This window comes from Alligator mississippiensis, chromosome 2 (genome assembly GCF_030867095.1).
Source record: "Alligator mississippiensis isolate rAllMis1 chromosome 2, rAllMis1, whole genome shotgun sequence".
Lineage (NCBI taxonomy): Eukaryota > Metazoa > Chordata > Crocodylia > Alligatoridae > Alligator > Alligator mississippiensis.
In genome coordinates, this window is record NC_081825.1 from 187,089,040 (window position 1) to 187,111,484 (window position 22,445).

The following is a 22,445-nucleotide window of genomic DNA, read 5'->3' on the forward strand; positions in this document are numbered from 1 at the left end:
TAGCCTAACTTAAACCAGAAAATATTTTTAAGGTTGGTCTGGCCCTACCCATACTGCGCAGGCATAATCTCATTTAAATCATTTCTACTGGTTTATAACAGCCCTCACAGATATTGATGAAAGACCAATATGGTGCAGACATTTTGCCTATACTGTACATACACATTGCTTCCCCACGCAACCAATCTAAGCGAGCAGCATCCCACGTCAAGATGACCTCTAGGAGAGAACAGGATTGTGAAAAAGCACAATGTCAAAATTAAGCCACTGGATTTCTTTTTATCCTCCCTATTGGCACTTGAGAAGACTCAATAAAAAGTAGAAACTGGTTTTGCAAATTTGTTTGTAGTTACCATACAAGAAAAATACCACACAGTGAGACTCCTAGAGCAAAAGCCTAATTTGTTTAAGAGGTCATTACCAAACTGCCACCAAGACAAGTTATGGGATCACAGCCCTGAATGGTAACAGGAAGCATGCCATTTTGCAAACAAAGCTAAGTGTTAACCTACAAGACAAGAGATGCATATGTTCCTTTCTCATTTCCAAATCATCTCCTACATCTGGCTACAAAGGAAGGGGAAGCTTTAGCCACAGAGGAGAGTTAAGTGGCCTGGTTTTTAGAGTATTTTTTGTTTGGTGTTTTGACAGATTCTCTGAGAATAGAAATGCCTAGAATAAAGCATTATACACACAATTTATAGTATTTTAACAGACAATGACACCACAATGAATGCAAAACCTCAATTTACATCATGGCAACATGGCTGTGATCCAAAACAACCAACCCAGGATTAATAGGTTTCACCAAAGACTTAAAAAGGAAATGCACTGGAGGAGATGCCACATGATCAAGTAAGTAAATTTCCAAATATTGTCTGCACAAGGTCAGAACTGACAAAAGGAAAGGCAGACACATCACACGCAACTCCCACTGCTAACTCTGGTTTTGAATCACACTTGGTTGTCTAATCACATGATGAAGACGCTCATGCAGGTAGTGAAAACTGTATCCTGCAATCCTTTTTTAATGTACAACTTCGGGAAAGGATCAAGGCCTCAAGTGGCCCAGCTCAATTACTAATGACAACAAAACAAACACAGGGAAAGATTAGCTTTCCTCCCTCTATCGTTTGATTATTTAGTAGAAATAAAAAGCAGGCTTCCCTGAAAAAGTCTAGTAATGCACTGCTGCTTTTTCTGTTTTACTAAAATCTGAGGAACGATGTGAAATGGGTAAAATGTAGCAAAAAACCACTGTTAAAGAGCATCTGCCTTATTAATCTTATCCTCCCCTGCCTGACCCACCTCCAACACAACCATCCAGTAACAAACCAAAGGAACAAAAATAATTGCATTTGTTTTCTTTCAGCTACTGAATGAATAACTGTACAGAGTTAATTACAGTAAGGGAAGATTTTGAAATGAACATAATTAAAAAAGACGTTTGTATTGGACAGCCTATTCTGTTGTAGGGGAATCTTAACAAAGAATCTGCTAAGGAGTAATGAAGCTTCTTTTTAGCTACACCAAGAGATGATGTTCTAACGGTATTTCAGAGTCCTTGGAAAAAGGATAGTAAACCCAGACTACTAGATACTACAGAAAGCTCACAAGCTTTGCTGAGCATCAAAGGTAAAGGCACTGCCCACAAATTACTTTAATCCCCTGGAAGTTAGAGAAATTATTAAACACAATCATAGGTTTAATAAAAATAACTACAAGTGGACTGAAGACATATCCACCCCTTTTGGTATAGCTTCTTTTGTCTTTCTGGTTTCATTTCCCAACTCTCCTTTCTTTGCTATATGACATCTTGATTTACATACTCCCCAGTCACCTCCTAGTTCCTTTTCTCCCTTTCTTGAATGCCTTGCTATCACCTTCCCTCTCACTCCTTTCCCTGTATTTTCTTCTTCCTTCCCTCTATTCTATGTCAGACTTTTCCTTCCCTCCCCAATTTATCTCCTTTCAATACAATTCTTAAAATGTGTATTGATCTTGCCGCACCGTTCTCTTCCAAATGAGACGCATTACCTGACACCTATTACCCCACAGGACTTAAACCTATAGAACCAGCTAACAAAATACATGCCAAAGTTGAAGGTTCAAAAGGAAAGAGTTAATCATAACATTTCAGAGTTATACAAAAATACAACGGATTTGCTAGGAGAAGAGCCCTGTGTCAGGCTGCACTGACATCATAAAAATTGAGGCTTACTTCTCAACCCATGCAACTCCATAAAAACAGCAGTAATGGTGGTGTATGCGTAGAGAGACTTACATTGACTTAGGCCGCTCTCCAGTGCTACCTCATGACAGGACAGTATTGTAATTTGATATTTTTATTTTATTGGACATAAAAGTTGATGGACCAGAATGAAGAGACTAGATGAAGCCACAGTGGCCATCGACTTGAAGCATTTGACTCCAAGAGAAAGGGCTAGTACTTGTTCATGGCAACACAAAATACTAATTCACCTATCAGCAACACCTGCCCAAAAGCAAGCCAGACACAGAAAAGTTAATCTATTCCTTTTACAATACTGAAGTCCAAAACGTTACTTAAAGTATAACAGCTTTTTCCTTATTTCATACTAGAGGTTTTGGAATATGCCTTTGAGTAATTTGAACATGAGTAGCTTCAGAAGAAATTAATAGCTCTGAAATGCAAGTTATATGGAAATGCGATATGCACGCTGATGGTGGGGGAGGGAGGGAATTATTTTTTCAGATTTAGTACACATTACAACTTTTCAAAACTATTCAAACAAACAAACAGGTCACTCACAAGCCTGGGGAAGTCACCTAAGCTTTAAAATCAACTGTTACAGACCTCAAATGAAGGCTTTTGGCAATGCTTTTCTAGAGACACACAGATCTATCTACATCTCAGGTAGGATGCCAACATAATGCTACCAAAACTTCAAAAGGTTCACAACATGAATAGCCAGCCTCTGGCCAAAGTATTTTATGATACAACTTGCTGGATAGCACCAGACTGAATGATGGAAGAGCTTGCAAACAAAGAAGCAATGTGAAACAGTTGTGAAAGTTTAAAAGTCGTCAGAAAGGCAGGAAAGGAATCTTATATTCTTTAAAAATGTCTCCTCTGTCAATGACAAAGAACCTACAAAAAGTGGCAATACAGTGGTTCTTTAAAATAAACTTAAAACAATCCATTTAATTTAAGTGCAGGTAAACGTCGCTAGTCGAAGTCAAGGCACATATCAGTCCAGTTTCTCACTTCAGTTTAGTTAGTGGTCAAGGTACTAGTATAGTGTTAAGAAATCCATGTCTCTAGTCTAATTACAGAGATGGCAGAGCAAGACAACCTATGCATAAAGAAAGAAAGAGAAGAGATCATGCCAAAAATGTTTAGTCAATAGAAAAGTTAGTCATCAATGGTGGAAAACAGCCACAGAACGGGGTTTGCTAAATAAAGAGTTACGCAACTCACAAAGCCCCTCTTTGCAGCAGTGCACCAATTCCATGCTACTTCGCAGAATATCTCAATTCATTCAACCAAAATGAGAAACTATAGCTGTTTACCAATACTGGAGGGTAAAAGACTTTGTGTTGCAATCTCCCCCCTTGACTCAGAACAGACAAGAACTGTCCCTTGTCAACACACTAGGTTTACTTGCTTCCTTGCCAAAGATTTTTTTGTCTCTCTTTTTTCTCCCCCTTCCCCCCCACACACAGAGGCACACACTTTGTGTACAAAATACACATGAAACCTTTTCAGGTTTGGAGTCAGATGCCTTGCTCAGTTAACATTACTGGTGGGGGAAAAAAAAAAATAAAGAACAGCTACCACTGAAATGTAGGGCTTTTAGAGCTCCAAGCAGGAGCATGAACAAATAAGCATACAAGGTTCTTTGGGTAAATCTGATATCTTGTATTAGACCAACTCAAGTAGTTGGAACAAGTCTTCTTTGCAAGCTTTCAGGATAAATACCCTTCATCAGGCTGAGGAAGCATCTGCAGCTGGTGTGTGATCTTTCTGGATGGCTACAAGTATTGTACTGTACTTAAGTATGTGTAAGCGTGACATAGAAGTTTAAGAGAAGTTATTAATATTAGAAAATCCATCTTTATACAGTATGTATGCTAGTTAGATACAGAAGCAAATCAAAACTTGACTTCACTGGATAAAAAGTATTGGGTAAAATCAAGTCACTGGGGCAGCTGCAACCTTAGGACCAAGTCCTCCCCTGCCTGCTTACAATAAACCTCTACTTTGAAGAGTTCCCCCATTACTTACCTACTTGCTTACACCAGCAAAACAGAGTACATGCCCCTTTAGCTGTGCATGCTGTACCGCCTCTCCCTTTTACTTCTTAAAACACTGACAAACTTGTTTTTTACCTGAGAACTTTGCCCACCGCCTGCAGAACCATTTTGCAGCTTAATCCAGTTTTGGGACTCTGGGAGAGTACGGGCCTTTCTCCGGAAAGGTTACAATGATCCCCAACCATTGTACAAAGAGAAAATGGGGACGGGAAGGGAAAAAAGTTGGGGGAACGGGCAGCACAGACTCTCTTCCACTCTTCCAGCTTGCTTCTCCCCCTCTGAAAACGAGTCCAACCACATTCACTGAGTGTACACAGCTTACTTCATCCAGGCCTCCCTCCCTATTTTCCTCCACCAATAGGCAAACAGTAAGAGTGGAAAAAAAAACCCCACACACACAAACCCTCAGCTGGAGAGACAAACAGCTGCTCCTTTTTACATACTCTGAGCCACAGCCAAGTCTGAGGAGCCAGGGCCAATAAGGGAGTGTCTGAATTGCCCTTTTCAAACCGGCGCCGGCCGTGCACCAAGACAAGAGTAGTAGTGTGGGGGAAAAGTAAGCCTCTTTCAGCCAAGCTCTTAGCATGTTGTGTTGGGAATGATACTGCATTAACCCCTACAGAGGAAAACAAGCAGCACTTTCATATGCAGCTTCGTACCTTGCTACTTCTATTCTCAGCCTTAACTGTGGCCATGGGTGGGTTGGAATAGACAGCAAACCCTATGTCTAATAACCTCATTTCAGCAAGTCCTCTTGCAAAGCTTTTCAATGACAAATTAGAACTAAGTGCAGAAATAATGGAGGGAGAAATATTACATGAAGAGATGAATCCAAACACAGGAAACAAAATAATTAAACACCACATCTGTGAAATAATAAAATACTTTCATTTTACAAGACATGGAACAAGCAAGTTCAAATGCATGTGGAGTAGTTGTGGTCATCCTGAAAGCCTCCATAGCAAAGGCACAATTGCCCCGGTTGCCATTTAGGCATTTTGATATCAAAGTCAAGTCAGTTCAACACTGTAAAGGCAGCCAATAAGCAAACAAGGCAATCTAGGATCAGAGGGTCTCTAGACAGGGAACAAACACACTGTTGTCTGCAGCTTGTGCACAAGCTAATAAAATAACCATGCTGGAAACTTGTTAGAAATGGGAATAATTAAGACCTACTGTCAGCAAGGTTGCGTGTTTCTCTCCAGAGACCTGCATGGCATATGTGAGCCACAGCTCTGCAAAGTTACATAAGTGAATTATATTGGTTCCATATCGGACATATGATTTTCCATTGTAAAAACATGGTTGAAAGAATCCAGATCCTTAACTAATGAAGGAATCCTGTAGAAGTGTAGATAGAAGGAGGGGAAAAGTAAGAAAAAAGTGGTCTCTCCCTCACATTTACAATATTCACTGGTCCAACTAACACTCCGTTCCATTTCAGACATCCATTAATACATTTTTAGGTGTATGCTGCATATCTGATCCCTTACCTTGGGCACATGCACATCCATTTAATGTATAGCTATAGATGCCAGATCAGATGCATACCTGCAACCTGGCAAGGCAGTGATTTACCTGATGGAAAGGTAGTCAAGTCATAATACAAAATGAGGAGCTAAAATGAGTCGCATGGATCTAAAACCCTACGTCATCATTCAGATTGTGACAAGAACAATTACCTCAAAAAACAAACAAACCCCAAACCCTCCCAAAGACTGGAAGTAAGAGGGTAACCCACCACCAGTGTTTTTTCCACTTCACACAGCATCTCATTCAGCAACTCCATTCATTCGAAAGGAGCAGGCTGAAAACAAGTTGGCAAATGCCAAGCTTTCCAGAAACAGAAACTGGTTTACTGTGGTAAGGATACATTCCTGCATGTATCCTTCTTTAACTAAACGAAGTCCTGATAATGCTATCCACGTGACCATCACCAGCAGATCACTTGCTTTAAAACAAAGTCAGAAGGGACAGGAGCGGCTGTTAATGGTGTATATTCAGCAACCTAAGGGGTCACCGCCATATAGGTGCACGAGAACACCTGTGGGGAGCCTGCTACTTTCCATCATCCAAACACCCAAAAAGGTGCAAAATAACTGTTCTGTGAAATACCTTCTATCCACAGAAGTCAGATTTGCAAATGCCAATCAAGTTGGTTGCAGCGTCCTTCTGAGGTTGAGAAATAACATAGAGGAAGACAGTGTTGTCCCTGTTTTTCAGGGGATCCATCTGAGATGTTAAATAACTTCCCCACTTCTCCCAGGAGCCAGGCAAGAGATGAGAAGAGCCAAATTGCAACCCTGCATCTTAAGGACAAACCAGGCCTCTCTTGGAATAGCCTCATACCACCCAATCTTCTCCATAACTAACACAGGGTGCTGACAGATGTGGGAAGCCCCTCTCCCTTCCCCCACAAAACCAGTGCTTTACCAGAAAAAGAATCACATTAGTTTGATCCCCCTCCCAGTGTCTGTATAGCTTGCATGTTTCAGCGGGGCCTTTTGGCATTTTTATAGAATAGCTGATTCAAATCAGCTACTATATAAAAAAGCCAAAAAGCCTCATGGAAGCTTGTGAGCTATACTGATGCTGGGCGAGCTGGGTTAAACTGATTCAACTGCTCTTCCAGGCATGGGATGTGCTTGGCGTACCAAGCTGAAAGTGAAGTGCTGTTCCCCCTGGACCCACGTCTGCAAGCATCCACAGACGTGTCACTAAGCCAACAACAAGAGTACAAGTAGAATGAGGCAGGTTACCTGCAACAGACCCATATACTTTTTATTCACAAACGAAGTCCATACAGAAACAATTCAGGCCTCTTAAAACCTGGTTTAAAACTAGCATTTGACAAAAATCTTTTTATTGCGCTAACAATAAGCAGTGAGGAGACAGCTGCTGTTTCCAAGGTAAATTAAAAGGGAGTCCATGGATCAAACCAAAATAAAGTGCTATGATAATACAATAGTTTTACCAAGAATGCTAGAATATTTATGATGCAGAGATGGAAGCCCTCAACACCCCTACACAGAGGACAGCCTTTAGAGGCTGTGATTTGTCTCAAGGAAAAAAATAGTGACAGTGAAGAAACTTATGACATGACGTTTTCAGACTATTCTTTTACACCCTTGATATACTAAATGATCCACTGCTGTACACAGTACACACCACTTCCACTTTCCATGCATTTTTTTTTTTTTTTACCACCCTATGAAACAATCCTTTTTTTTTCTCTCCTTCATTTGCCAACTGGACAGAAAAAAACCTGACAAGACATACCTTTTTGGGTGGCTGGTACAGTCTAGTGTAAAACCCAATATAGTCTCTTTAAAAAAAATGCTACTTCATGGGTTCTAATTATAAATGCCCCCAAATCATGAGGTCGCAAGCAAAAAGTTATCTTAGGAAACACAGCCCGAGCATGTATATTTTTATGGTGTATGGCATCAGATTTAGTAACTTAAAACATGCAAAACATGGCCGAGTCAGGTGCTGTGGAAGTCATAACTTTGGATTTTAAGTGTTTTAAAACAAGATATTTGAATCACATGTTCAGAGACAAATGGATGGGGTAAGTGGCACAGGGTAAGTGGCTGGGGGGGGCAGGGAAGAAGCAGCAAGTGGCTGGGCAGGGAGAGGAGAGGGAAGGCAAAGACTGACAAGAGACAGGCAGGGGTCTGCTTTCCCCTCCACAGCAGTGGGGGGACTAATTTAAGACACCCCCACCCCAACAATTATACATTTACAGCCTTCCATGTATAGGATATAATTGTTGGGAGGGGGGGAGAGGGCTCACCTTAATTTCAAAGTTGCTTTGGATTTGGGTAAGTACGATAGGTGCTTTTACAGTAGTGGACAAAATGGTTCCTATATGACCTTCAACCCCAGAAAGTGGTAGAAAGCAGAGGGTTTTTTTTTTTCCTCTAGGGGGTGGAGTGGGGAGGGAACAACACATTAGAAGTTAGAGAATTCTCCCCATTAAAAACATAGGTGCTTGCAGGCACAAAAGTGTACTTCGTTATGCAGCAGTATTACAGATATCCAAGTAAAAGAATTACACATCACTACATAAAAGAGTAAATAATCGAGTCAACACTACTGATGAATGATGATATATGGGAAACTGAGAACATAGGATAAACAGTGGGAAGGACATATTTCCTGCCATCTACATATAAAACATGCATATGTGATATATTGATGGCAAGTTGTTATGCTTATCTGAACTACCACCAGCACAGAGAGAAAGCTGCTTTATGGTGGATAACATCTAAACTCAGACCTTACCCCATTCACAATGCTCACTTATGAAGTCCAAACTGTGATATTTTGAAATATTATGAATAATGCTTTATGTTTAGTTATAACCATTTTATAAGCAAGCATAGCTCAATTAAACTATTTAGTTGCCTCTTTCAGGATTCCATAAGAGTTAAGTGTAAAACAGCCAGAAGTATAATAGTATCAAGAGGCTCAGAAAAGACCAAGTCAGAACCACTCATTTAAGTGAACAATGCAAGTAAGAAACAAAACACAGAGCCCATTTTGAATGAAGTGCAACTCAGAGTTTAGATACGAGAAATAAGGCCTTGTGATGTCAGGCCGTAAAGTTCTGTTTTAAATTAAATCATAGACTATTGCACGTCCCTGCCTGACATGTAATGCTTCAATTCTGCTAGCTAATTGCCCCTTTTGTTTGATTTTAATGTGCTTGTGCTACTACCTAGCCAAGTAACCTTTCCAATTACCTCTGAATGCGTCCCAAGAGCTCTGGGGCCACTATAGAATTAGCAGCAGGAATGTTTACAGCTTTCAGTTTGCCTCCACATGGGATTTACAGTGGAAAGTAGTTATTTCAATCTCCACTCTGCCATCATCCAAATAACAGCAAGGGAGAAGTACTTTGAATCGTGTTTAAAGACTTATGTTTGGACAAAAAAAGAAAGGTTGAACTAAGCCTCTAGACGTTTAGTGCTGAGATAGAGATGCTGAATTAAAAAAAAATAGGAAAATCAGAAATATACTTCAGCTTCGGTCCAGAACACACACCAGGGTGAAAACTCAACCTCTTGACCATCCAGTGCAAAGTAAAAACCTTGCAACTCGGCAGTTGCAAGTATTTCAGAAAGTCTGTTAAACTGAATGCTCAAAAACTGAGCTGAAAGGGTACTGACACCAATCAATATTCTACTGAATTCCTAAAAGCTCTGGTGGCAGTGGTAAGAGTCAGTACTTGAAGCACGTGGTCCAGCAACCACTATTCTTGGCTTCGGCTACGCTGTGGTTTGCTCTGCAAGAGGCAGGGAGAAAAACTGGTACAATATCATCATTGATCGCAAACACCAGAAACAAACATCTGCTGGTGTCAAGAGCAGCACATCAGTAAAAGCCAAGAAACAAAGTCTCAAAATATTGTTCAAGTGCCAAGAGGAATTACACAAAGATTGTGTGTGTTTTCTTTTTTGTCTATCCCCCAAAATACAAACAAGCAGGGAAGCTGAGATTTCAGGTTTCAGTTCAGACCTTATCAAAAATAAGAAAGTAGATGAGTATGTGACTAACAGAATATAGGGTAATGAATATATGTCATTAGGGTAAGTAACACCAGCAATTTTTTGGAAAACATGTAGGCCCACACCCATACAACCTTGTATTGCGTTCTCACCAAATTTTAAATTATGCAGGGGTGGAGGCCATGTCTGTAGTTGGACACAAACTTCAAAGGAATGCAAATAGGCTGGAAGTAGCAGTTCATCAGGTGATAACACTAATGACTCTGCTTCAGACTGAGCAAGTAAGGTTCACCTAATAATAGAATTCAACATAAGAGGTCGAGTGGGTAAGGTAACTAGTAGGGTGAAAGTGCTAGACTTTAGGAAAGCTGATCTCAATGAACTCAGGCAATTAGTCACGGACACACTGCAGAGTAGGAGTTTTGAAGGGATGGGAGCCCAAGAAAGGTGGCTGTGCCTTAAGGAAACAATCCTTCGGGCACAAAGCAAGACGATCCCCGAGCGAGGCAAAAGTGGGAAAGGGGCCAGGAGGCTTCCATGGCTGACCAGAGAAATCCAGGGCAGCCTAAGGGCCAAAAGGGGAGCACATAAAAAGTGGAAACAAGGTGAGATCACTAAAGATGAATATACCTCCTCTGCTCGTGCTTGTAGGGAGGCAGTTAGACGGACCAAAGCTACCATGGAGCTGAGGATGGCAACCCAAGTAAAAGACAACAAGAAATTGTTTTTTAGATATATAGGGAGTAAAAGGAAGGCCCAGGGAGGAATACCCTGCTAAATGGGCAGAAACAATTGGTGACAGACAGGGGGGACAAGGCTGAACTCCTCAACGAGTTCTTTGCCTCAGTGTTCCTAAGCGAGGGGCATGACAAGTCTCTCACTGGGCTTGTAGAGAGGCAGCAGCAAGGCGCCAGACTTCCAAGCGTAGACCCTGAGATGGCGCAGAGTCACTTGGAAGAACTGGATGCCTTTAAGTCGGCAGGCCCGGATGAGCTCCATCCGAGGGTGCTGAAGGCACTGGCCGACATCATTGCAGAGCCACTGGCAGGAATATTCGAACGCTCGTGGCGCACGGGCCAAGTCCCGGACGACTGGAAAAGGGCTAACGTGGTCTCCATTTTCAAAAAGGGGAGGAAGGAGGACCCGGGCAACTATAGGCCAGTCAGTCTCACCTCCATCCTTGGTAAAGTCTTTGAAAAAATTATCAAGGCTCACATTTGAGAGAGCCCAGCAGGGCAAATTATGCTGAGGGGAAACCAGCACGGGTTTGTGGCGGGCAGATCGTGCCTGACCAATCTAGTCTCTTTCTATGACCAGGTTACGAAACGCCTGGACACAGGAGGAGGGGTGGATGTCGTATACTTAGACTTCAGGAAGGCCTTCGATACGGTATCCCACCCCATACTGGTGAACAAGTTAAGAGGCTGTGACGTGGATGACTACACAGTCCGGTGGGTGGCGAATTGGCTAGAGGGTCGCACCCAGAGAGTCGTGGTGGATGGGTCAGTCTCGACCTGGAAGGGTGTGGGCAGTGGGGTCCCGCAGGGCTCGGTCCTTGGAACAATACTCTTTAATGTCTTCATCAGTGACTTGGACGAGGGAGTGAAATGTACTCTGTCCAAGTTTGCAGATGACACAAAGCTATGGGGAGATGTGGACACGCTGGAGGGCAGGCGACAGCTGCAGGCAGACCTGGATAGGTTGGACAAATGGGCAGAAAACAACAGGATGCAGTTCAACAAGGAGAAATGCAAAGTGCTGCACCTAGGGAGGAAAAATGTCCAGCACACCTACAGCCTAGGGAATGACCTGCTGGGTGGCACAGAGGTGGAAAGGGATCTTGTAATCCTAGTGGACTCCAAGATAAACATGAGCCAGCAGTGTGACGAAGCCATCAAAAAAGCCAATGGCACTTTATCGTGCATCAGCAGGTACATGACGAATAGGACCAAGGAGGTGATACTTCCCCTCTATCGGGCGCTGGTCAGACCGCAGTTGGAGTACTGCGTGCAATTCTGGGCGCCACACTTCAAGAAGGATGCGGATAACCTGGAGAGGGTCCAGAGAAGGGCAACTCGTATGGTCAAGGGCCTGCAGACCAAGCCCTACGAGGAGAGACTACAGAAACTGGACCTTTTCAGCCTCCGCAAGAGAAGGTTGAGAGGTGACCTTGTGGCTGCCTTTAAGTTCATCACGGGGGCGCAGAAGGGAATTGGTGAGTATTTATTCACCAAGGCGCCCCTGGGGGTTACAAGAAACAATGGCCACAAGCTAGCAGAGAGCAGATTTAGAATGGACATTAGGAAGAACTTCTTCACAGTTCGAGTGGCCAAGGTCTGGAACGGGCTCCCAAGGGAGGTGGTGCTCTCCCCTACCCTGGGGGTCTTCAAGAGGAGGTTAGATGAGCATCTAGCTGGGGTCATCTAGACCCAGCACTCTTTCCTGCTTATGCAGGGGGTCGGACTCGATGATCTATTGAGGTCCCTTCCGACCCTAACATCTATGAATCTATAAGTACCTAAGAACTATTCGTGTGGTTGGCTGCAGAAACTGTCCTCTGGCTTACCAGGTCTTTCCCGTGGGGTTTATACGAGTTATCTAGGGCTTCTTCCACTCCTTGGAGCCACAGTACAGTAGAGATTTCCTATGCCTGAAGAAAGGTGATTGCACCAGAAAGCTTGCAAATAACAATTTTTCGAACCATTTAGTTGGTCTAATAAAAGATAATCACATCTACCCAAAGAACCTTGTCTGCCATGAGTTATTTACACTTTAGTGACTCCTCTTGAGGTTGCCTAGCTCAAACAAAAGCAGTTACATGGCAAAATTATACTCAAGCTTCTGTCCACGTAGCCATGACATTTGCTTGGGTGGCAGTGAGACTTCAGGGGGTGTATTTTATGATTCTCTACATTTGTAGTTAGCTGGCTCTCGTTATGAATTTCCCTAGCAAGCTCTAATAAAACCTCTTTACCTTTCCAGGAGTATGACTATTAGCACTAGCATGAATCTACACTGCAGAGCTATCATATTAACAGTCGACGAACGTGTGCTATCTTGAGCTTTAGCTCTCTGAATAGGTGAGCTGCTAAAGAGTTAAAAGCACTATCATGCTTGAGTTAAAAGTACATTAGTTTGGCTGGGACTTGAGTTAGAGACAACATCCAAGTTACAGGTCCTGATTAACTTCACAGCAGAGCCTTCCAACTTCTCAGTGGCTTAGGCTGCATGCCGCAGCCTCCCAGGCTATATGCTGTATGGGTCCCCTGCCACTGCCTGGGCCTCCCCATACTCTCCCTTTGCCATGCGGGGCTCCCTAGAGTCCTGAGCCCTGCTGCTCGATCCCCAGGGGTGGGGGCAGAAAGCAGAAACCAAAAGAAGAGGGGAGCCCAGGGACCCCAGCAGCAGCCAGAGCAATAAGAGGAATGGTGGCCCCTTGTGGACGCATCATTGGCAATCCCGCACAGTCGAGGATGACTGTATTCCATGAGTGTCTTATCTATGGGTCCGAAGATGGCTGACAAGGCCTATCCAGAATAGCTTCTGTTGCAGCTCAGGCACATATTTCTGGCCAGGGCAGGCAGCTCTGGGTTACTGGTTTGGTCCACAAGACGCTGTTTCTGCCACTCCCATTTTCCTGTCTCCCGTTGCCATCATAAAGTTTCAAAGTACTGAGATCCTTGCAGCAGATTTTTCCTCCATGAATATGAATTACTGGAGCTGGGGTTTGCTCATTAAGAGCTTGTTGATGGAGACAAGTCCAAGTGTGGAAATTACAAAGAGATCACCTTGCTGATCATTGCAAGAACCTTCCTGAACCAACTCCTTCCATTTGCTGAAGAGCTCCTCCTAGAATCTCAATGTGGGTTTAGGGCATCAAGAGGCACAACTGACATCTTCACTGCTCACCAGCAGCAGAAAAAATGTCAGGAACAACATACAGCCCTCTACATGGCCTTCTCTGACCTCACGAAAGCCTTCAACTCTGTCAACAGAGAACCACTGTGGAGGATCCTTCTGAAGTATAGATGCCCACTGAAATTCATCACCATTTTTTGCCTGCTCCATGGTGGTATGTGAGCCATGTTTTTCAATAATGGATCTGTCACAGATCCTTTTGAAGTTAAGACATGAGTTTCATATGTTTCACAGTAGTTAGGGTTGGAAGGGGCCTCAATAGATCGAGTCTGACCCCCTGCCCTGGGCAGGAAAGAGTGCTGGGGTCATATGACCCCAGCCACATGCTTGTCCAGTCTCCTCTTAAAGACCCCCAAGGTAGAGGAGAGCACCACCTTCCTTGGAAGCCCATTCCAGATTCTGGCAACCCTTACTGTAAAGTTAAGCAAGACTACATCATCACTCCAACACTCTTCAATATTCCTTACTGCGATGCTACATCTGACCACCGGCAAGCATCCAGTCAAAGTGGAGTTAAACTACTGAATGGAAGGCAAACTGTTTAAATCTCAGCCACCTCTGATCCAAAATAAAGACCACCCCAACCTCAGCCATCGAGCTCTAGCATGATGATGATGCGGTAGTGTGTGCTCACTCAGAAGCAGACAGACATTCAGGCAACCATCTTTACCAAGGCATACAAAAAAACGGGACTGATGCTTAACATTCAGAAGACTAAGGTCTTTGTGAACTACATGCATCCTGCAGGCCATGAGTTGGACAGCCCTGCTTCACAGTGAAGAGAGCCCTTGGATATACAGCTGAAGTTTGAATTAGTAATAGTTAACAAATGCATGTGTATGTACATACACACACAGCTTTCTGCAAGAGGTGCAGACTGAGTTGGATTTTGACCCCAACATTAATTATATTCTGCCTGAAAGCATGTTCTTCGTTGCCTGTACTATACTACTCTATGACACTGGGTGGCCTGATCCTCAGATGTAAAGGTGGTTGCATACAGTAATAAATTAAATGGTCCCTGTTTGCAGCTTTCTTGCATAGCTCCTGTGAGCTTTTTTTAGTCTGCAAAATGCTATGACATTCAAATAGAAGGCACCAAGAACAAAACTATTATTTGGTGTAGATACCTTACCTCTGTCCACAGGCAGAACAGTTGGATTTGCAAAGAAACCCTACTTGGTACAACAGTAGAGATGCTGTACTTAGCTTAAAAAGTGGAAAGATGAAGAAAAATAGATGGAAAGCAGGGCAGGGTGGCACCTTAGAGTAACTCTTCCAAGAGAGGCATAAGGTTTTGTAGGTGACAGCATCTGATGAAGCAGTAAGCTGCTGCCTATATAAGCTTATATCTTGCTGAATGAGATAGTTTCTAAGGTGCCACCTTGTTCTGTCTTTTGCCTGATTTCAGACTAACAAGCCTAACTAGTACCTCTCACTCTCAGAAAAAACAAAAACAAAAACCGAATAGCCACCGTTTCTGTTAGCAGGATCTTCCAGGCTGCCAAATCACAATGAAAACCTTGCAGTGGCTGACTGCACATGCTAGTAATTAGGAGGAAAAACAATTAATCTTAGACAGAGGAAAGGACACATTTCTCTCCCCTACAACTTGCGGGGGGGGGGCGCCAGGGGCTGAAGGAGTGGGATTCCACAAACGAGCAGAGCCACAGCTGATGATCCATCTCTGTGAAAGCATCAAAGGAAGTCAGTTGACATGGATACCCTCAAGTCAGACTAGTAGTTGCTAGTGCCACATGGGTACTCCTGGCAGAAAGAAAGAGGATGCACATTTTGTGTCATTCATAACCTATTCATAACCTAAGCCTATTTCTCTCATGACAGAGATGGGAGTTTCAGTGCAACCTTAACCATTCATTTTCTTTTCTTGCCTATTCACGAAGCTTAAAATAAGCTGCTCTCCAGGGAAGAATTAGAGCAATAATACATTTTAATACTCAAGAGCTAAAATGAAGGACTCCTGTTTTCCTCCCTCTCTCCCCTCAAAACACACAGGACCCCAAGCTTCATAAAGAGGCTGAACTTCTAAAACTTGGCTAAGAAATTCTCCTGAGGGATCAGTTAACATATTTGAAATGACTTGCTACCCTTATACAAAACTCTCCCTGTAAGATTTACAACGCAACTACTGTTTTTACAGACTTGTGTCAATATGGCACAGCAAACAAAGCCCTAATTGCAAGCTGGTGTGAAATTCTAGGATGAGGGCTGCAAGATGGAGTCTGCATAGAAAGGGAAGGACCATCACCAGTTGGGTGGGAAAGGAGAAGATGAAAACTGCCCCCCCAAAAAGGGTAAGGGGGAGACAGAAAGTTCTTGCCAAGTTCTTCCAGAAAAAAAGCACTGAGGAAGTTGAAATGTCTCTCTTTTGGTGTTATGACTCCAGCCCCATTTGAATCTGCTCCAGGCAGTAGCACTGTAGACAATTTTATCTGATAATAAATGCACTTCAGATGAGGGCATGGGGAAAACGAGGATTCATAAAAGCAACTAAAGTATACTGTCAGAGAATTCTCTCCAGGCATGTTTTATTAAATACATGTGGAACACAGCTTACATTATGTAACATTAAAACAGTGGAGCCCATTCACTGTAACTCATGGCACTTACCAAATAATTTCTGAGTTACAATTGTTAAAAGTAAGGCCCCATAATTCTGAAGGCACAAAGCTGGTTCACACCCAGCCCAGTACCTGTTAGCCTACAATACTTTTACAATTCTTATAGGATTGGCTTCACTTAGAACAGAGGTTCCCCAAAACTTCCTTACTGCATACCCCTTCCTGATTTATCAGCTGATGACCTACCCCTACCAGCATACCACAGAATTGTAGAAATTAAGGGCTGGAAGGGACCATGAAAGACTGAGTCCAACCACCCTTCTCTGGGCAGGAATAAGGTTTTATATTTTAACCCCTTAAATACCAATTATCATTAAATGCTTTATATTTTAACCCCTTGTTTTATAACCCCATATGGTTTATATTTAACCCCTTAAATGCCAATCACTATTATAATGAAAATTAAATCCACAATTACACAAGTTCTCTTGCGTACCCCCAGAAGTGTGTGCGCCACGGTTTGGGAACCTAGAATACACATGCTAGCCTTTGGCTTATTTTCAGTGCAGCAAGAGTGCCATCCTAACTCAGTGTTGGGATATGTGCATATCAACTCCTGGCATGTAAGTCGCACCATAAGTCTTCTAAATTACATACCCAAACCCATAGGAGTTTGTGAAATGCATGAAAGACTTTAAACTGCAACAGCTTTATCTGTGGCGCTGTTTATCTGCTCGTCTCATTTCAGCAGGGCCGTTTGAAGAAGAGGCAGGTATAGGATGGAAGAAGGAATTTAACCAGTCCCCCATCCCATAAAACTATTTATCACTAACCACAAAGCAGAGAGGATTGTTTTAAAAAGTCCAGCCTGCAAGTGGTAGCACTGAAGACAGAGGGCTCACCATCAAGCCTGATGTATGCCAAGTCCCAAGTGTTTTTAGTACGACCATGGGGCAGTCGTTCTTAATCTTTTCAGAATCAGGGTACCCCTCGCTCCACAATTTTGAGCATTTGCAGCAACCCTGGTTGAGAACCACTGGGCTCAATTTACCTCAGTGTTTCTTAACTTCTGCTGCCAGGTTAAGCCTGCCCTGTGTGCCTTCTGCACAACCAGACCGGGAAGGGTTGTGGCACATGTGTTCCTCCTGCATTAGGGGCTCTAAGCCTAAAGTAGGCAGAAGAGCCGTCCTGCGATATAGCCCTTGATGGTCCAACCCTGCACAGCATCTCCTGGATGTGCGGGATAGGTGGAACTGTCCTGTGCACTTATTTCTGGAGAGAGGGAGACAGGGAAGAGAAAAAGCAGCGAACCAGGAACAGCTACAAGCAAGGCAGCTCTCCTACCTGCTTTAGGGTTATAGAAACCTAATGCAGGAAGCATGTGTATGCCACAGCCTTGCACACAATACAGTTTTAATTGGCTGTCACTGTTGCTGCTATGCACCTTAGTTGAGGACTACTGGGGTGGGGGAAAAGATGAATTTTAACAATTTTAAAATTTTCCTGTGTGGGGAATGCAAAAAACTCCTTATGTTTTATTATAGTAGAAACTTCATATTTTTACCAAAGCAAATGCTCCAAGATTGTCTGGTAAGTGGGCTCTAGTCTGTGCACATCCAAACTTTACTGCATGTGGAGCATGCCTGCCTTGGCTACATGAGACAGCAGTAGGCTGAACTACCATCCTTCCAAATCGCCTGGGGCACTCAGAATCTCCTTTCACTTTTGAGATTGTTTTTACATTTTTTGTTTCATGTAAAGATGTCTGTGCACTTCATCAAACACAATTACTCATTCAACTGTTGCATGTTTGGAGGCTGTATAACTTGTGACACTGCAAAAAAAAAAAAAAAAAGGGTTGAATTAGACATCTAATCTTACAATCATGTGTTCAAATAAGCATGGTACTGGGGGGATTCAGACTGAAACTGACTGACCAAGATCCAGACTACTCCATGTTAACAATGATTTACAGGGTATTCAAGAATCACATACCAGACATCTGATGCAAAGCATTTTGGTATATGAAGCAATTGGTAAAGTAAAAAATCCAGAATCCTACGCATACTATTTTATAGCTTTAATAAATTCTATTACACATAAACAGAAGTTCTTCAAAAACAGGTCTAATGTCATTATTCCTTACTGAATAAATTGGAGACAAAGTTTAGAGAGGGATTTTATCATCAAGACATCTGAAAGATTGAAGTGATGGTGGAAGCTACCATTTCTTCACACTTTAATAATTGTAAAAATTAACTAAATGGCATTTTTCTTAATTATTAAACACTTCCTCACTGGCCTCAGAATACATGGAAGTAATTTTAACCAAAGGATAGCAACCCCCCAAAATTACAAGCTCCTGAAAGAGAAGCTTATGATGGAAGTGCCACCCAAGCTCCTGCTGTAATAGGCCCTGGTGACACAAATGGCTCTGTTACAATAATGGCACATGCCTGCACTGCCTCAAAGCCTGGTTAAAATCTTGTAACTCTTAACTGAAAAAGGAATAAAGAAAGCTTTTAAGAATCAGTGTCATCAGAGCACGAAAGGAAAACCAAGCAGGATATACAGCATACGCGGGTCTTGCTAGATGTCTAGCATGCGATAATTTTAAATGTAGATGAAGATGGCAGTTTTGCCCAAGAGCTCTGATTACCTACCACTGTCTCATCTAAAAATTCAGCACAGATTAGTATTTCAAACCTGCTTCTGTTGAGTATTATACCTCTGGAGTGGGTCTTCATTAACTAGAAAAAAGAGAGTAGGAACAATGGACAATAGAAAAGCTTCTGACTGCTTGTTCCAGACAGGTATATTCACCACGGCCTGGTTTCAGTTTCTGGCCCTGAGAGGAATGCAGCAGAAAACAGTGCTGGCTGCAACCCTGTGTAGAAAATTATCCTTGGCCCATCTGTAATTGGCTGCTCCAGTAGACAGAGGAAGTCTTGAGGTTAAGGCACCAGACCGGTAACAAAGTAGTTTAGACCAAATTCTTGGCTCTGTCTAGGACTTCCTGTGTGATATCCACAAAAATAACTTAGCTTGTGCACCTCAGTTCCACGTCTATAAACTGAAGATGCTACTATTACCTTTCCTGTGCTTTACCTTGTCTGTTTGTGCTAGCTATTTGCTTCAGGGACTTAGGTGACCACAAACAAACACCAGAACAATGCATGATTCAATTATATGCAAACAATACTTTTTATACTGCTACCAGCAAGCCCTTTACTGCTTTAAGTACATAAAACAAAGCCAAAAATATCTAGGCTCTTGTACAACAGGTGATGGGGAAAGGCATTGTCAATGAAAGGGAAAGAGGGTAGAAGAAGGATTTGAGATTAATCAAAGCAAGATGGGTCAGCTGACAAAAATGTTGCCCAAACTCCTAGTTAACATCATTCCATTCTTTTTCTAAAGAGCACAATATGCTTGAGGATCAGAGGAAATTCAGTCCATACTTGTGACCTAAAAGCTAGTTTGCTAATGCACTTCTATCAGTGTCTTTTTAACAGAGAAAGAGACATGCCAAAAATAGTTGGGGTGGCATGTATATACCCTGGTCTCTCCTATCTACTTCCTGTACTTACGAAGGTGGGTAATGTGTATGAGGCAATTGGTCGCTAGTCCATATAAGGATATAATCAAACCCCGGTCTCTGACATATTGGTCTAAAAATGAAATGAAACTTTGGAAAAAACACACGGTTCCAGTGTGTAAAAAGCAACCTTCCCTCTACAATTATAGTACATTCTGCTGACAACTGAATTGTGCCCAGGATACGCTACGAATACGAATATTAACCATTATTCTTAGATTGCTAAAATATATTTTACCTGAATTATGCAAATACTTACAATTGCATGTGCCCAATCAAGTCTTTACTCTTTTCCTCTTGGTTAAGAAAATAATTAAGCAACTTTATATATGTCTGAATATATATTTTTCTTTTAATTGGAAAATATCATCTTCCTTTTAGCTTTTTGCCACACAGCCTCAACCCTCCTACCACAAACTGTATAAGGGAAAACTGAAAACATGTAAAAAAAGTGCTGTCATTTTTTTCTGTTTAAAATTGTAATATTCAGCTTGAAAGATTAATTTTCATTCCTACCTAGGAAAACTTTTATAATCTCTGCTCTCTGCTATGGCTCATAAAGGGTGAATGTGCCTGAAAGCTTGCAAATAAATAAAATAATTTATTTGCAAATATTAGTTGGTCTAATAAGATACCACCTCTTCCACGAGTTTTGATTCCTAATATTCAGCTTGTAAACACAGGTTTAACAGGGTGAGGCGGGGGGAAGGAAGAAGGTGGAGGGAGCTTCTCCTAATGCTTCCATATAACATACTTGCAAGTATGATTTGAGAGCAGTACAGTGCTTTTGAAATGCAAGTTTCCATGAGCAGAACGCTGCGGCATGCTAAAAGCAACATCCAACTATGCAAGTATTTCTATTCATTGGCCAGAAGAGTGAAATAAGTCAAGTTCTTTGGAAGCAGCCTAACTCTCTAGTCAATGCTGGAGTCAGCCAGTTTACAGCCTGGTTACTCTGTGCTAATTGTTTTATGCTACCATGTTAAAGCCTTTGGTTAGATTTCCAGGTCTAGCTTTTCATATCCTTGGCTGCTGAAAAACTCAGGTGCTGTAGAGCCAGTACATTCCATTCCTCTTTGTTCTGGGGCAACCCATATGGTCAAACTGAAGAGGAATAATGATTTAAGTGTTTTGCTGAACTAAGGCTTAAAAGCAGCCCAAACCAGTCCTCCTAGGAAAGAAAAATCATCAGTAGGATGCAGCGTCTCAAAAAAAGAGGGAACATGAAACCATATACACAAGAAAAGGCTTTTTTTTTTTGTTGACTATACAGTGTATGCCTATATACAAAAACACTCAAGGGGAAACCATCTGTGAAAGTGCTTCATAAAAGACTTCGTGTCCTAATAGATACAACACCAATCATAAGCAGCTGCAAGGTCAATCACTGCTTAGCACTGCCTGTTGATGCATAACCAAATGCATTATTTCACAAATTAGCAGCATCTGTATGTATATCCATCTAACAGCCAGCACGTATTCAGAGCTCTGCTCATGACTAGGGATCATGGAGAACTGAGAAAAAAAAACATGGATTTCTGCCTTTACTAGAGAAAAACGTGGATTTATCACTGTAGCAGAGATGTGCATGGATTTTGCATTTTTGCAAAGAGCTCTCTGCAGGCTGGCAGATTGCTAGCCTGCAAGGGCTGGGGGGAGCAGGAGGAGGGTGGTCAAGCAGGGGCACCATGTGTGTGAATATGCACATGGCCACCAGGCAGCCTGGAGAGCAGCTCCCACAAGAAAGTCAGGTGGGGTAGGTAGGGGGCCAGGGAATTGAGGGCCCTCCATGGTGGGAAAGGGGTGGGGGGAGGGCTGGGGCTGCTGCCCAGCTGGGCAGTACATGGGGCTTGGAGCCCGGAGCTGGAATGTGTGGCTGCAGGGCACCAGTGGGGAGCAGGATGGGGCTGCAGGTGGCTCATCCAGGGGATGGGGAAGAAGCTGGCTCCCCACCACTGCACATACTCTTGGGGGGGGGGAGGAGGAGGAGGGAGGGCAGAGGTGACCTGTGTGGGAGCAGACTTGAGCTCCCCACCCTGCTGCCCTCCCCAGGGCTACTGCAGCCCAGCAAGTGGGACCTGGCACGGCACGAAAAGGTTCTTGCTGCTGCAAGCCCCGCATTGCCCTAGTGAGGTGTCTCCTTCCTGCTCGGCAGCAGTGGGAGCAGCAGCATAGGATTGCGCCCCTCGCTGCTGCAGGGTGGGCTTGGGGTGTATTGCCAGGGCAGTGCAAAGCGCCCAGCAGCAAGGAGCTTCCCCATCCAGCCTGAGGCACAGGTTCCCCTACTCCACAGAAGTGTGCTCAGTTTTGGGAAGCTGCCCCCCCACCTCCGCCCAAGCCCACAACACTAGCTTTGCTGCCCACAGGGGAGGAGGAGCCAGGTTCCACTATGTTGCAGTCGCCACCACCTTCCACAGGCAGCAACCGGGGCTCGGGTTGCTGCTGTGGAGGCAGAGGGTTGCATACCTTGGTCCTTGGCCCCATAGCCTTGGCAGCTGGGGACCCCCTTCAGCAGGGCTGGGGGGAGTGAAGGGTCTG

The 22,445-nt window shown here is 43.1% G+C and overlaps 1 protein-coding gene across 5 annotated transcripts in view; it reads right to left on the minus strand.

Annotated features, from left to right (window-relative positions):
* Positions 1-22,445, minus strand: part of MOB2 (MOB kinase activator 2) — a 197,958-nt gene that overhangs the window by 40,990 nt on the left and 134,523 nt on the right. Inside the window, exon 1 of one of the 5 annotated variants that reach the window (XM_006259671.4) lies at positions 4,372-4,586. The exons of the other annotated variants lie outside the window; for them this stretch is intronic. Within the exon in view, the coding sequence (XP_006259733.1) occupies positions 4,372-4,481 (110 nt within the window). The 5' untranslated portion in view covers positions 4,482-4,586. Of the gene's footprint in view, positions 1-4,371; positions 4,587-22,445 lie in introns of those variants that run through there. 5 annotated transcript variants of the gene reach the window in all.